General features: G+C 34.0%; 1 protein-coding gene across 1 annotated transcript in view; it reads right to left on the bottom strand.

The window, feature by feature from the left end:
- Nucleotides 1-443: 443 nt before the first annotated feature.
- Nucleotides 444-17,292, bottom strand: part of LOC149531000 (exocyst complex component SEC5B-like) — a 165,054-nt gene continuing 148,205 nt past the window's right edge. The window contains exons 19-21 of the mRNA XM_089808482.1: nucleotides 13,055-13,204; nucleotides 1,418-1,633; nucleotides 444-1,289 (exon numbers count right to left, since the gene is read on the bottom strand). Of these exons, the coding sequence (XP_089664608.1) occupies nucleotides 840-1,289; nucleotides 1,418-1,633; nucleotides 13,055-13,204 (816 nt within the window). The 3' untranslated portion in view covers nucleotides 444-839. The remainder of the gene's footprint in view (nucleotides 1,290-1,417; nucleotides 1,634-13,054; nucleotides 13,205-17,292) is intronic.

The following is a 17,292-nucleotide window of genomic DNA, read 5'->3' as shown; positions in this document are numbered from 1 at the left end:
CTCACAAATCCAACAGCTCGGTTCCAATTTCAGAAATTTTAACAAGTCATTGGGGAAGACACATGTATTGCTACGCTAGAGCCTGCAGATAAACACCAGCGAGCAAGTTTTAAAAAAATTCTGAGAGTGACAACTGAGCTGGTTATCCGAATAAGCATTGCAAGTGCGGCTGATTTCTACAAATAATGTTTTAATCACACAGAATTATAATAAATATATATATAGATGCATCCAAACACATCCGAAATCTCTTAAAAAAGAATTGTTCATCCGTGCATCAGAACCCCGCACCAGCATCAGAACCAGAACCATAATCGGTAACTTTGTTTTGTTCCAAATGGTTTGAAAAAATATCGATACACATGCTCACAAAAGTGTATCAATTTTAATACCCAAATCATGCTGCGCAGCCAAAAGGAGATCTCAACAATAGAGATAAAAGATTAGTCTCCCTCCAACAAAATGTGCATTACATTACACACAATTTGAAGCCATACATTCTTGGGCTGATCAACATTTAGGAACTACTAGGCGTTGGAATTTTCTTCAAAGAATACAGAGTCTTGGCATTTATATGCTTTATTGTGGGGAAAGACCCCTTTGGGAGTCGTTATCAGGAATCAAAATATTAATCAATTGTCAACACATTTACATCAAATGATATATAAGGTTGAAAATCATTTTTAAAAAAATGAGAGTTAACAATCTTGTTGGGATCACTAAGCTAACTAAAATGGGAAGGATTACCAACAGAACTTTACAAACCATGGTATACGGACACATTAAGATAAGGGAAACAAACTTTTAAATGATACAAATCCTAAAAAAATATACATATCTCATCTCAAATCGTCGTCAATTACTCTCGCAGTTCGTCTTGAATTCCATTTCATATCTGACTTATTTCTCGAGTACCTGTCATTTAAGGCACCGCGTCCTTTCACATCTAAGCTTCCAGTTTCACTTCCAACATCTGAACTAGAATATCCAGGTTGATTAAAGATGGAAGTGGGAGGAATTGCTGCCAAAGGCTTATTTGACTCTGAATCTGATAAACTAGATCCAGATAACTTCCGTCTATGACGAGAATAGCCAGAAACTCCCATAGACTCTGTACCTTTGCTATGTGCACCAGGTGCTGCCAAATTTTGGACTGCTTGATTTGCATTCCTCCCTTTATTTGAGTAGAGTTCCAACTCAACAGACACCTCTCTGAAACAGGCAGTATTCATTTGAGTCCTCCTCAGTTCCAGTTGAAGGTAGTCTGCACAAACTTGGTGTGCCATTGTCTGCAGTCAATCCAAAAACAATAAGCGTCTTAAAATGTGACATTATCCATCAGAAATACATCATTGATTCTCCCAACACATTTATTTAATAAATTAATCAGATTTAGCACATGTAAATAATATCTTACAATCAAATCATCTGGTGACACTTGTTGTCTTTCATCTCCTATATGGCCATCTTCACTTCCACCACCACGTGTTGATCGCCTATTATGACCAGCATTATCTGAAGATTCAATTACAGTTTCGGAAGCCTTTTCCAATAAGAGATCACGCAGTGATTTCAAAGATTCAATAGCAGCTGGTGTCAGGTAAGTGTGCAGTATGGTTTCAAAGTAGTCTAACTGCAAACAACAGACGTCTAAAATAATCAGCTTTAATCTATGAAACTTTGTTCAAATCTACTACAAGTTCACTAAAGTGGAGCTTCAAGATCTAGGAGTTGTTATATAGAGCATGACAGATGTGGATCAATCTAGAAAGAGGTCCTGAAGCATTAGAGAAACCAGTAGAGTTGAAGAATAGTATCCTGAGCTTTGCCAAATGCTGAACTTTCGCTGCTGGTGAAAAATTAAAATGCCATACAACGTGCACCTTTCAAACTATTTCCATTAATACTGTAGAGTGTTTGAATATTTATCTACTCGGGAATGAATAACCTGACTGATCAGATGCATTGACTTACATTGACACTGGCTGGAGCACTCTATAACCATACTGTCTAAAATTTCAACATAGCAAAGTGACTGCATATGAAAGTAGTAGATTGGACAATGCCAAAAAATAAAATCTACATAATTTACCAAGAATTGTTAGTAGTGCTAGATTGAATCAAACTTCAAAACAATGCCTTGAATATGACAAATTTGAACTGAATGTTGACAATGACCACTACTGAATTTTACCGTTCAAATTTGAGAAAGCAAGCAACAAATGATATAAGATTGACGTTACAACTCAAAAGCAACTCGTGTACAAACCAAGAAAAAGATTGTCGAACTTGATTCACAACCACAAATATACTAAATCTTTTCCCCTGCCACAACGAGAAATTAAAGCCCCAGTCAGAAATACAATTAAAAGAAATTGTTGGATTCCAAGGAAAACACTGCCAGTAAGCCCAAATTGAAAGCCTTTGAAGCTATACAAACCTTCATGTGGCAAGCTATTTTTCATAATTTTATGACAACCAACGCTTGGAGACTCCAAACCTTTCAAAACATGCTTGACTTAAACACTTAGAATTGACTGTTGTCAAGTTTTTATTCCTTCTCTAAATCAATTAATATTACAATATCATAATGGCTTTCAAATTTTCAACCACACGATTAGAAACAGATAAGATTCAATAGCAAAGAGCACAAACTCCATGTAGCCAACAATTAACCTCTATCATTTTTTTTTATGAAATCTAAAGATATCTATACTACTTTTATATAAGGTTAATTTGTATATTTGTATAATAATACTCCAGTCGAGTATACTGAAAGCAGCTGAATGATAATGCTTGCATATTAAGTCTGGGCGGTGACAGTAGGGACAACCAGTTGGTACACAAGAATATGAAGCATCTGTCTGCATTGGTTGCTAAATCATATCTCTCGCAGCTACAAAAACTTTTAACTCTCCCTTTTAGCATGTCTTGTCATCTCCTAACATGACAAACATCAGAAGCTGTAACAGAAAAAGTCAATAATAAAATCTCATTACAGATTTTCTCAATGTAAAACAACATTCACCATAGCTACTCCTAGAGGGTGAAATAGAAAAACATAAAACTAAGTCATGAAGTCTCACACGACTTCCACCATGGCTATCACCAATGGGTGGATCCACCATAGCTACTCCCAAAGGGTGGACCAAGGGCTTTCACCTCAAACTTCTCTCACAGAGAAGAATGCATTAGCAAGGGATTTCACTTCAAACTTTTCTCACAGAAAAAAAACTCATTAACATGGGATTTCACCTTGATCTTTTTTTGCAGAGAACTCATTAACAAGGGATTTCACTTGGAACTTCTCTCACAGAGAAGAACTTATTAAAAAGAGATTTCACCTCAAACTTCTCTAACAGAAAATAACTTATTAACAAGGGATTTCACTTGGAACTTCTCTCATTAACAAGAGCTCATTAACAACAGGGATTGTACCTCAAACTTCTCTCACAAAGAAGAGATCATTAACAAGGGATTGCACCTCAAACTTCTCCCTCTCAAAAGAACTCATTAAACCACACATAAAATATCATCTGAATGTTGAGATTCCCTCACAACAACAGCATCATTCCCATCACTTTGATTATCACAATATCAGGAAATTGGCTGCAATGTTTATCCAACAATGAGCTTTTACAGTCACACTGCTATACAAGCTTGTTGATCCTCAGCGAAGGACCTGGCATTCTACATCTGCCACCCAAGCTCCCTCTGAATCTGAATAATGCAGCTGAATAATCTCCCTCTAAATGTCATTTCTTCTCTTCATAGAAAGTAGTTGCAATGACAATCTGAATAGGTTCTTTCTCTTTAATGAAGTTATGTGCCACCAATTTAGTCCCATGGCTACAAGCAGCATATCCATTTTCATTTCTATAGCCTGCATGTACTCTCCCATCATCCCGTTGCTTCTCAATCCGTCCAAGAAGCATTTGTTACAGAGATTAGCAATAGTTGATAGAATCAAACCATCCATGAAGAGAAAATATACAAATCAAAGCCAAAAGCATACAAGATTCACTATTCTCAATATTATAGCATGAATTAACTACATAAGATTCATGATCAATATTCAAATACTTATCTCTTCATTACCTAAATTTCATCACAATCCACCAATAGATCGTTTGCCATCACACGGTTATAGTGTAGCAAAAGAATGAAAATTTTGAGCAGAACATTTGTTATCCTTATAGGCATGGATGTCAAACATGTAAGTATAGACAAACATGACAACATCCTCCTCAATCAAGTAAGAAGCTTCATAAGAGATTCTACCCTCCAAGGCTCTTCATCTGCATGTTCTCATATAAATCCCTCAATTTGAACAGCATATACAACCCCCATTAGACACCATAATTCTTCTAGACTCCAAATGTTCTATTCTAGTTCAGATTGTTGGTTCCCAAAACCGCAGATTGCAATCCTACGAGTCTTGCCAACTCGATGCTGGGATATCCAACTGGTTATGGCCAACTTGACGGCATTGATCGAGCGATCCAAATCCCCTGCACTCCTCGCTCTAGTGCGCCTAATCTTGGACAAAACACTTAAATCCAAGATCCTTATAGCGGATCAATTAGAATGTGAATGTGATGAAAGTCTTCCTAATGGCAAGAATTATAGAAAAACTTTAAACTTGAAATTATGAATTGAGAACAAAAGTAAATGATTGTATAAATGTGATATTGTTTTAAATAAAGAATAATTATAGATTAATGCAACAAATGAATATATTAACTCTTCAAAGGGAAGATATGAAATAATTGCTAGCATATGGATTACAAATTATGGAAAATATAAAGACCAGTGCCGAAGGGCGATAGAGTCAGTATTATAAGTTTAAAACATACAACTTTATAAAATTCTACGCACATTAATTATAAACAATTAAGTAATCAAGATGCGACATATCAAATATATGGACGCAATTTTAAAACAGTCTGGAATGTATTTTAACTCTATGGTTCGGAGACAAACCAAACATAGATTTAGAAACAATTAAATATTTCTCAATATCTATGATGTTCGACTTTAAAATGCTATAATTGATCCTATCTACTTATCTATCATATAAATTATTTATAAAACTAAAATAATAATTATAGAGGACGAAACTATATAATATTTTAACTCTAAAGCTTCATGCAAATAAAATATATATTTCTTACTGATCATGTGTAAATAAAATTGCACTGGAGACACTCCTTACAGATGATCTATCTAATATAATTTGACTCCACAATCACATAAGAACTTATTCAATAATCCGAATTCATGAGCTAAGTTCAAAAATTCATTTCTTCACCAATAAAATAATTTAATATATCATAGCGCATATGGTATGCAATTTTTTAGAAAGTATATATGAATATGTATTTGTTGTTTGATTTTACATCTATATTTATAATAAACGGAGAGATGTGAGTCTCTTCAAAACAACACACCTCTACAAAACAAATAACCGAATAGTTGTGATCCTTAATTTAATTTGTAATATAACTTGTTGTTACTTGAAGGAATCGAAACCAAGCATAGACGTGAGCATGATTTCTAATAGCTTCGGGAACTATTTATCTTCAAATGTTTTCTTCATATATGTGGTATGTGGACTTTGCAATTTCCGCATAGATTGATGCTAATAAAAAGGCGAGATGCTCATAGTTGACATCTAGAAGATTGCTGCTTTTGTTCAAACTAATCATCTATTAAGACTGTTGTAATTGTATATGGGAAGTATGGCTCATGTTATCGTGTTTCATTTTCCATATATGTTCTTCCCGTGACATGGAGTACGGCCATATGGTCAATTTCTGAAGATCAATAATCCATCTCCCGTGAAAGTGCAGTTACAAACAGAGCATAAACTCACGCTTAGGCTTTCATTATTTTGATTTGTGGGCTCCATCACGTGTTTAGATTTTGAACAGACATTTTACCTTTTCTGTGCATAATCGCTGATGGATATCCGCAAATCACTGTTGTCCTCTTTGAAAGCAAATTAAACAATACTCCATTATGTTTGGCACTATTGGAAGGAAACAATATTTCCTGTTTGGAACACACGATTGGGAATGGCCTGTAGGAGTCATTATGGTGTTCACTGCATCTTGGAATGGTATTCTGCCACAGAAACTAAAATGTGATCACTGGGCTTGAGTGCGCATAGGAATGCTTCACGTCTTCGAAATTCGGCACAGACAGAACATGAACCTAGTCACAATAATAATAATCTCCAGAATTTATACATGTCTCATCCTCGAATCACAAACAGGGACACTCCTGGTAACCTTTTGTCATCTCCACCCTCCCATGTATTATCTCCAGACCTGCAAGCAAATAGTCTTATAAGACATAAGTTTGATGAATACAATCTGTGTTAATGATTGGGAGAAGATGGCGCGAAATTCTTTAAGGCTGGAAACACATAGGCGGTGTGAAATCAATGTATCTTTGAAATTTTCTTTGAGGAAATGCCATGAACTAAGTGCTTGTCATATTCCCGTGGTCTCCCCCAGGATACCTCTCTTCCATCATCAGATATGATCGCAGGCTCTCTTGTCTGCTCAAACAATCTCCATAACTCTGCCTTGAAACCCCTGATGAATCTGTTCATCATTTCATCATTATTATGCTCAAATTTGCTGTGTAAGGCTACTCACATTATCCATATAAGTCTTCTCAAAATCTGTAATCACACTGGTAAAATGAATGCCTTAAAAGTATTTGTACATCTCACTGCCTTTGGTCCAGTATCCTCCATTCCGTCTAGTATCAAACACAAGGTGTCATGTGTGATAACAGACATCTCTATCCGGCCAGTGAAACAATCAGATGCTTACTTCATTTCCTTTTCAGAAAATTAGTTTCTTCTTATTTCTTTCTATTAACATTTGTTTACAAAGAGTCAGAGTACTTCATTATTTCATGACTGGATCAAATTCTCTGATTATCATTTCTTCTGATCATGACCTTTTAGTATAGTGTTTGAATATAAGTAGTGGGTAAGGTCTAAACATTTCAACTTTTCCATGGTGCTTGCAACTCTAAATTTAGAGTTCCATCACAGATCATTCCCTTAGACCCACTCTAATATCATGTTGATGTTTATGAACCAGAATAATATAAATGCAATTATAAAAAGCCTAGACAAGCATATGAACAGATGACACGATTATTTACCATTGAAAATCCTCCTACCCGAGGGAAAAACCCAGCCTCACCTGAAAAATTGATCCCTTTATTGTATGTTCACAACAATTACAATCTTTTCAGGCCTATGATTGTTGACATGTATTAATCAATCAGCAAGTCTTTAAGTCTCATACTCAGATTGATCACACTTGAAATCAAATGCAAAATATACAAAATATTACATGTATCTCACAGATACTTCTGATTATATCCAATATCTCAATTGATCTGTATCAATAAAAAAAATGATAAAAACACATACAGTTCTATACTAGAAAATATCTCATTCCTTGTTTCTGAAAAATACACACATCCCTTTTGTAATACAGTCTGAAAAATTATGTGAAAATCTTCAAAATCCTCTACAATACTTACTAGCAAAACCCAACCAAGTTTTTAGTAGGCTTCTTTACAAAAGACAAAGTGACATCCGTTCAGGAACTGATGGCAGTAAAGATGCTAGTTGTATCCAGAAGAGACAATCATAATCAACAAAAACGACAACCATCAATGTATTTACGGTGATACAAAAATGAATCAACATAAAATTGTCATATACATTTGGCACATAATCACGAGCCATCTCAGAAAAAGAGCCATGATGCCATGACACTCTTAAAACGACAACAATCAATAGCATAACTGACGATGCCAAGTCAACAAGTTTGCGGTGTCATGTCACCATGTGGAAAACGACTCCAGCCAAGCAAGCTGAATGATAATGCTTGCATATTTAAGTCTGGGCAGTGACAGTAGAGACAAGAAGTCAGCTCACAAGAATACAAAGCATCTCCATATGCATTGGTTGTTGAATGATATCTCTAGCAGCTACAAAAACATTAATGTTGTTAGCCTGTTTCCCCACAGCCTTTCAGGCTAATTAGGGCATTTAAGGGACTTTTAGGTCATGTAATCTAGGCAGTTTTAGTCATGGATCATTCATAGGTGTTCAGGTGCAATTTTGAGCATACTTATTATTTATAGTAAGTCATTTGGGCATGGTCGAGACCTTCAATGATAATGTCATGTCTAGTAAATGTTTAATATTGATAGAAGATTTTTTAAGAACTTGAAGCATTAAATGTAATGTCCCCATTTCCAAGATCATTTCTTTATAATAATAATAATAAATTTAAATCAATCAATAAATATAATTTATAATTATGATCGCATTTGATAAATTAAATAAACAATGATACCCGATTGAATTTAATAAACAATATTAGAATAATAAATAAACAAATATTAAATAGATATCATTTATTGCTATCCTATATCAAATGGATATAATATTATTTGATAAAACATTGAATAAAGAAAGAAAGAAATAATAATAATAATTAAATATATAATAATGACTGAATAAATATATTATAACTGAATAAAATTATAGTTCATTATGTAATTAAAATATATATACTATCATCGAGTATTCACAAAAGAAATATTATTGACAACAATATAGATAAATATTTATCCTACTTAATTATTTATATTATTTATAATAATAATTATTATAAACACTGATTACACTAAGGTCAATAAACACCTAAATATAAATACCTAAATTGATACATTTAAATTAAACAAATATTGCTAGGCGTATCAAAGTACACGTCTGCTCACAGCCGAATCAATGGTATTAGGACGGCAGAAGGAGTCGGATACGGAAAAAAAAGGGAAAAAACTATCAAATAATCAGGAAGCATCAAGCCTAACGTTAGTTGCAGAGAAGAATACATTGCGCTAACACAGGTGTATTAAGGACGGCAGAAGGAGTCGGATAGGGAAAAAAAAAGGGAAAAAACTATCAAATAATCAGGAAGCATCAAGCCTAACGTTAGTTGCAGAGGAGAATACATTGCCCTAACACAGGTGTATAAGTATTCCAGACACGTCAAGGAAAAGAATGGAGATAATCATTCAAAGCGGATTTTGTGGAGAGTCATACACAGATGACAAAATAGATGTAATGGATGGAACAACAAAATATGATACAGGATGAGAATTACACTAGTGACAGTTGGTAGATTATAGTGATGTGTGCACAGGCAGACAAGGACTGCACGCAGGAAATTGATATTGCATAACCAGTAGTAGGGGAGAAGACATTCACGTTAATCAAAAAGGAAGATAAAATGAATGTGCCACAGTATATATATAAAAGATAAGGGATAACACGTGATTGCAGGATTGAAAGTCTAGTAAAAAATAGCGACAAAATATCCAGCATTCACAGGTATCAATCTGAAGTTGCACAGGTAGTCCTGACAATGTTTATATATATCTGCATGGAGATCCCTCTTAACAGTCTACGCTCCAGCATTGCCGATAAAAAGAGGACTACTTCCAGCCAGTCAAAAGATGAAAATCCAAACAACAAGCATAGCAGGGACATGTATAAATCATAATCTGCGAACACTTTGGGAAGAGTTAAACATTAATATCATTAGCAAATAAAAGTAACCGGAAAGAATAGATCGTCGGTAACAAATGCAAGAATATAACACACATCATTCAGAGTACATATGCATAGTGAAAGATAATAACCAGTGGTTGCAGCAGAATTATACGCACATGGTCAAATCAATATAGCAGTTCCACAGACCACTTCAATAGAAGATAACACATCTAAAACAAGAGTAATATCACGTACAAAGGTATAATATCAGATAAAAGAACAAGTGAATATTCAAGTTTACATAGTTGGAGCAGCTTTTGAACAACTAATTAATATACAAGTAAGGGAAATAGGACTAAAACAAAACAAGGGAACATTGGAACTCATCAGACACATCCTAAGACAAGCAATCAGTTAAAGGCCTTCTTCAACCTGATAGCAATAGACAATCCCCGCATAGACAATAATAAGGATCATAAATGGGAATCTAAAGGTGACTTTGGGTGACATAAGGTATTATAGAATTATCAGGGTTTATATAAAATAACTAATTGGCAAAATATTGCATGTACTTGAAGAAACATTTCACAAATCTTATAGGACCGGACAAGGGACATCACATTAAATAAGTTGGTTTATAAAGTTTAATATTAAACATTGAAGAACTTTAAGCATTAATAAATTTGGTTTATAAAGTTAAACATAATTTTTTTATTTTATTAATGCGAGACTATAGTTAAGTGGAAAACGTTTAAACATAAGAGGTTCCTTTATTTTATAACACATTGGAGACATAAATTGTTAAAAAGGAGTAATGTTATTTATCTCACATTGGCAAGGGGGCTGAATAAGCTCTTATGAGAGCGCTATTAAAGAGATTCAAGAGCTCTCTTTCGGGAGGGTTGTATTGAATACAAATTTATGAAATATTGGAGAAATCTTCTTCAAGGGTTTGTGAGGATGAAATCTCTCATGAATGACATTCTCTTCACTGTTGAAAGACACAGTGAGGAGGATTGGTAAGGGCTTATTACGTAATACTCAAATTTGAGATAGTTATTACTTCCATTTGTCAATATTCAGTTGTCAGAAGGGTCGATAGGAGAAATTGGTTTTGTGCTTGTGTCTACTCTACTGTGAACAAACTGTTTGAGACATTTTACATCATTTTGTTAGGGATAATAAATACTGTACATGACGGATATAGTCCAGGAGTGAACTGCATCAGCTGAGAAGAAGTTTGTATGGGGCTGTACAAGTCTGAGACTCCCAAAACAGTATTGTTTCAGTATATACTATACACACATCAGCACTAATTTGTACCAGTCTGAAATCATCTGAGACAGGGCCGTACAGGTTACGAAGAGCAGCAGGTGGTGCTGTAGAGGTCTGTAGCTGTACAAGTGAGTTGTCAATGGCCATTGGAGGCTGTCCCAGATGTGAAACTGAGATTTAAGGAACATTAGTTGTAGGTGACTTCTTTCCTATCACTGTTTGCGCATTAATAAATAGCTAAGATACCCTGGTTCGCTCCTAGACCCTGCAGTATCAGCCTGGGTACGAACTGGTACCTGGTCCTGGTACAGTTCGCCCGCTGGTCCAGGCAGGCTTCGAAAGCCAGGGATCCAGTTCGAACTGGCAGGCTGGAAAAGATAATACAGCCAAACTTGGCACGGATGAATAGCTTTTTGACAAACAGATGAGTGGGGGCATCAATGATTCCACCTGGGGAGGAGTGGCTGGCGACCTGTTCGTATGTTCCTCAGTAGCAGCTACAGCAGCGCCCTATTGAATTGAACACGGTCACGAATGGAGAAAAGGGGCGGGACTAGTGCTGGGATTGGTGCAACCTGTGACAAACTGGGTACCATGGATGTCAATTGAGTGACTTTTTTGGCAAATTTTATTAATTTTTGACATCCTTCACCCCAGAAGATGAAAATGAAAGACTTATGTTGGCTTCTAATTCTCATTTTTAATCCATTAGTTGAACTTGAAACAATGATACTTGCTGTTATGATTTAATTTAATGTTTTTAATCTTTGATGTTGAACTTGAAATATATGATCGCAATTCAAGATACTACGGTTACAAGTTTTAAAGCTTATGGTGTTTTTATTGTTCAAATCATATGCTTTTATGATACTATGTGACATTCCAATTTTAACTCATGCTTCTAGGCTTTACAAATGTATATATATAATTTTTACATGTTTTTGTACAAGCAAACTCAAACCCCTTTCCAAAATTTTGCTGTACCAGCCAACTGGTTCTCCAAACCCAAACTTAGAACCAAACTCGAACCAGTAACATAGATAAACAGTAATTATATATTACTGACTGAACAATCATGGATATTATAAGTTGGATCTGAATCTTGTTGTTGAGAGCATGATCATGCATTAGCATCATTTATATTTGATTATTATCACTGTTCTTGGTTTAGTAGATGGAATATAGTATTCACTTGTTTGGATTGATTTGATATTTACTTATGACTACAAAAACCATACAAAAAAAAAATAGAACAAACTTGGGCTGACCCTTGCAAAAGGGTTTTATATAGCGAGGTTCTTTCAATGAGATGTACAAAAGATCTACATGATATATGGGATTTTGAACTGAGCCTTAATTGCAGGAGTATTTTTTATTTGCCTAAAGATGAAATGAAAACCCTATTTATTGCTCTACTTGGTTGGTTACATCAATTACAAAGGGTTATTAAACTACACAAAAATCTAAAACTCATGTTGTGGAAAATGTAATCTCATTTCAATCTGACTCGGACAAAAAAGCTGTTCAACAGTAGTTAGGTGTAATATTTTGGAAAATTGCTACTGTCAAGGAAATATTACCAGCAGAAGTGATTCCTCAATAATTGCCAATTTTTTGCAATTACTTCTTTTTAAAGCTTTAAATCATGAGTAGAAACATTTCGCGAGAATGATTTGGCAAACCACATGTGAATTTTATCAGGATTAAATGACATAAAAAAGGGGGAAAGGTTAGGTTTTGGAAAAAATAAGAAAACAAAATTGCCCCAGAAACCAGAAAAAACCCAGAACCTCTTAAGTTTTTTATCAACAAATTGGAAAATGGGTAAAACATCATGGAAAATTGAATTGCAATTTTATCAGAATTTAATCATGATCTTAGTAGTAAATATCTCATTTGACTGTTCTTTTTTAAAAATAAATTTTTTTTATAACTTTTCAAGGAAATACTCAACTAGGGATGAGATCAGATAAATTTGCCAATGTTTGAGAGTGTTTCTGCTATGGTTTGAATAATAAATAGACTTTCTGAAAGTGCAATGCAGAAAGCATGCTATCATTTTAGAACACCACAAAATATTACCAAATACTGTTTGATAACTTTAAAACGAGAGAAAATTTCAGTATAGGTACTAGGAATGAATTTTTTTGAAAACAATGATGAGGTGACAGCAGGATTCACCTCGAGCATGAGCTGGCAATAACCATTTACATCAAGAAATTTCAATGCCTTCGTCTTGTTCTCGCCAAAAACGCCAAGTAATGTATCCATTAATCCCTCAACAAGAGTATTTATTGTATTTTCAAGGAATGGCTTAGCACCAGAATGTACCTGGAATGCAAAGCAAACAAATTGTATTACCAAGGGCAAGCATTTCTTCAGAAACAAATAGAATTCACGCACTGCTAATCCAGAAAATTCAATTCAAATACATTTATTTCACCAACCATGAATGAAGAAAACCATTAAAATCAAGAAGGATTGAACCGTCCAGTTTCAAAAAGAGGTTAATCAGGACAAATATCATGTGCAATCTCTACTTCCACAATTGTTCCAGAGAGATTTAAAAAACATGCCTTGGTAGACAATTAAAAATCTGTTTTTCTCTTTTAAACGGAAGGGAATTACTAATTAGTCCACATTAAAGTGTTCTAAAGTTTCACAAATATAGGTAATTTAGGTAGTTACAACTAGTAAGAAGGAATATTATCAACTAATGAAATAAAAAAATAACCTACCGTATGTAAAGTTCATGTTAGTCCATGAGAAGCCTTGATGCCAAGCCAATAAAGGTCAAATGGTTGTGTATGCCGTAAAAGTAAGGACAAACCTAGGACAACAATAAAGAGGTTCTGTTGCTGATAACATAACATCCAATACAATCACAGAATATGAAAGAAACATACGAATGAAGATTATAAAATGATAAATGTTATTCTTTACAAGGAAGAGATAAGAAGAATAAGATAAGGGTATAATAATAATGGATAGGAAAGAAGAGATAATAATACTATAAAATATGGAGAATACTCTTCAGCAAAGATATAAAGTTATTTACTTTTCTCTTAAGTACAATATGATAGAAATAAGATGGTAAAGAGTCTGAATTAAATATTAAGTTGTAGAATTTTATTTGTATATGTGATATCAAGGATAACAGGGCATCAAATGGTCATATACATACATACATACATACATACATACATATATATATATCAAAGAACCAAAACTTGGAATCGGATTGGAATTGACAAGGTCTACTCGAAACATGAATCCCCTATGAATCGGCTACAAATTGGCAAAGTGAAAAAACCCTTGAAATTTAAAGATTTTAATGATTTAAGACTCATTTCATGCACCCTTTATTGAATATAACTTAAACATGCTATAAAATCATCAAATAGAAGCTAAAGCCTAGCATACATAAACAAGGAACATAAACAATAAATCCATCACATACGTAAAATAAATTGGTGATTTTGGTGATTTTTTACCAATGTAATGATTTTTGGGGCCGATTCTGGCAATTTTTGACAAAAATCAATGAGTTAGGCGATTCAGGTGATTTTTACCTCGAAAATCGGCGATTTGGTTTAATGAGTCAGTAAAAATCGCCCATGCTTCCTCAGATCACTAAATTGCCCAAATCGCGACGATTCTCGTTACTATGATATATATACATGTATAATGATAGGCTTATAATTATAATATAAATTCATAAATTATAATTATAAACACATAATTAGTATATATGTATATTTATATGCTCAAACCTATTACTATTTGACTTATGGAAGGGATGTGTGTGATGTTACCAATAAGCGGCTTGTATAAATTCCAAGAAATGGATTTTTGTCCCAAGTTAGGGTGGGGATCGACAACCTTGAGCACCTTGTGTGCATTGTCCCAAGAAAGGCTCAAGGTCTTGGATCTATAAACTTTGAGAAAATCCATTGAAAGTTGGTCCCTAGGCAACATGGATAATATCTTCTCCATCGGTCTTAAGTGGAATTACTGATAAGGTTGGAAATGAGGGTTAAAGTTAACTCAAACTTAATAAGATGAACAAGTAATCCTATTAGGCAACATTACTATTCAAACCCTAAATGAGGAATTTAGATAAAATATGTAAGGTCTGGACAAGGGACATTCCACAGAGATAAAACATTAAAAATGCCCCTTAATTATCCCACTATAATATAATGATATTGTTGTAATGTGTTTCCTTAATTAAATATTATCAGTTTTAATTTTGTAACTTGAATAAAACTTTTACATGCAGCCTCTAGAAAATTATCCTTTCTACTATGGATTTTAGTACAAGAAATGAAATTGTGTTCTCAAACTTTAATTAAAACAGCACAACACACTGCAAATGATTGTCTTATCCTGTTCCTTTGTAATTCTATCTGAAATAATGAATGAAAATCAAGAGCACAAGATGTTTCCTTAATGCACATATGAAGCTAAATTAAGGAACAAAAGCTATCTAGACTAGATTTATAGTTCTCAACTTCTCACTAGTAACGTAATTCAAAGCTAGTCTAACAATAATAGTAATTTGAGTTTGAAACTTGATTAAGCTTTGTGTGTGCAAATTCAGGACATCTGTACTTCCTGAGATGGTTTTGATATGGTAAATGGAATTGTGTTCTCAAAAATTAAATTACAAGAACCAAACACATTATAAAGGTTGTATTATCCTGTTGTCTTGTATTTCTAATATGAAATTATAAACGAGAATAAGGAGCACAAGATATTTTATTCATAGTAGGGACGGCTTCCATACAGATATGAAGCTAAATTTGAAAGTAAAACCTATCCAAATAGCTGTAGATTGATAATACTAATTACTGAAATATATCAAAACACTAAGAGGTTATCAAGGAAATAGCATACAGTGCATTCAAAAATATTATTAAATTTGACTTTAAGACTTGAATTAAGCTTTTACATGTAATTTCTGGACATTTATCCTTCCTGAGATGTCTTACTATGAGAAAATGAGAAATGAAATTGTGTTATTAAACCTTGAATCAGGATTCAGAACTATATAAGACACCACAACTGATTATTGTATTGTCATTGATGTCAAAGCCAGTCAGGGAGATTGATGAAAATATTGTCATTGACGTAACAGATGCTTTACTGAGATTAAAAGACAGCAGTGATTTACATATATATACATCACAAGATGATAACTGTTCAGTAAGAAGCAATTTGAAGAAAACAGTTATTAGAATAGACTAAGTTACCAATGCTGGTTCTGATGCTGATGCGGGTCTGGGGTGCCGATGCACAGATGTGTGAATTTTTTTGGGGGGATCTTATTTCAATTTGAACTGTCAAAGAGGTGCAATCAATGTGTGTTGAGCGATGGAACGAAATTACCACCCCACTCCATCTTCTTGCCTTCTCATTGAGTCCCAAATATTATACTGAAGAGATTCTTGCTTTGCCAACAAGGGTGCCACCATATCATGATGCAGAAGTAAGTGAAGGGTTTAGGAAAGCTATGGCTAACCTCTTCCCTGATATTGAAATGGAGGATGCAATTACAAGTGAATTTTCTGATTTTGTATCATCCACCGATCATAGTCTTGCTGCTGTTCGTTACAAGTATAGGAAGGATGCTCACTCTTGGTGGTACCTCAATGGCCACAAATCGCCAAACCTTGAAACTCTAGCAATCAAAGTTTTATCACAAGTAAGTTTATGAATTTTTATACACTCTAAATCTGTTTGTCATTTTGAAATTAACAAACTCATTTGATTTACTTAAGTTTTAGAGACTCCAATGAGATCTTCCTTTGCTTCATTAGGTTGCTAGTTCATCTTCAGCTGAACAAAATTGGAGTACATACTCCTTCATCCATTTAGTGAAGTGTAATCAGTTGGCATCAAGCAAAGCTGAGGATTTAGTCTATGTGCATTCAAACTTGCGCCTTCTTACTCACAAAAATGATGAGTACAAAGAAGGGGCAGCAAAGTTATGGGATGTAGAACCGGAGTCTCCTGACATGGATCTTCCTATTGGTGCACCAACTTTACCAATGAAGGATTTAAGTAGCCAGCATATTTTTAGTGCAAGGACCAGTGGGATTCAATCATCTTATGTCAATGTTGATGACAATCTTGATACTAATGATGAACCATATGCTTCTGACTAGTGAGCTGATCAGTGATTTCTAGTATTATTTCTATTTCAAACAATGACTATATTTCATGACACTAGTTCAATCTTTTTGATATCGAAAACTGAATTTTAAATTAAATTACTTATGTTTCAAAATCTGAAATTTGTAATGGTTTTGTTTAAATGCTAGCATATGTATTGGTATGTGAATTCTAAATTTAATTTGTTTTTGATATTGGTATGTTTTTTAGCAGCACATATACATATATATTATAATTTATAT

This window comes from Cupressus sempervirens, chromosome 11 (genome assembly GCF_028749045.1).
Source record: "Cupressus sempervirens isolate cs-2001-9-10 chromosome 11, ASM2874904v1, whole genome shotgun sequence".
In the NCBI taxonomy this organism is placed as follows: domain Eukaryota; kingdom Viridiplantae; phylum Streptophyta; class Pinopsida; order Cupressales; family Cupressaceae; genus Cupressus; species Cupressus sempervirens.
Note: the sequence above shows the minus strand (reverse complement) of the source record. Positions and strands in the feature narration are given on the sequence as shown.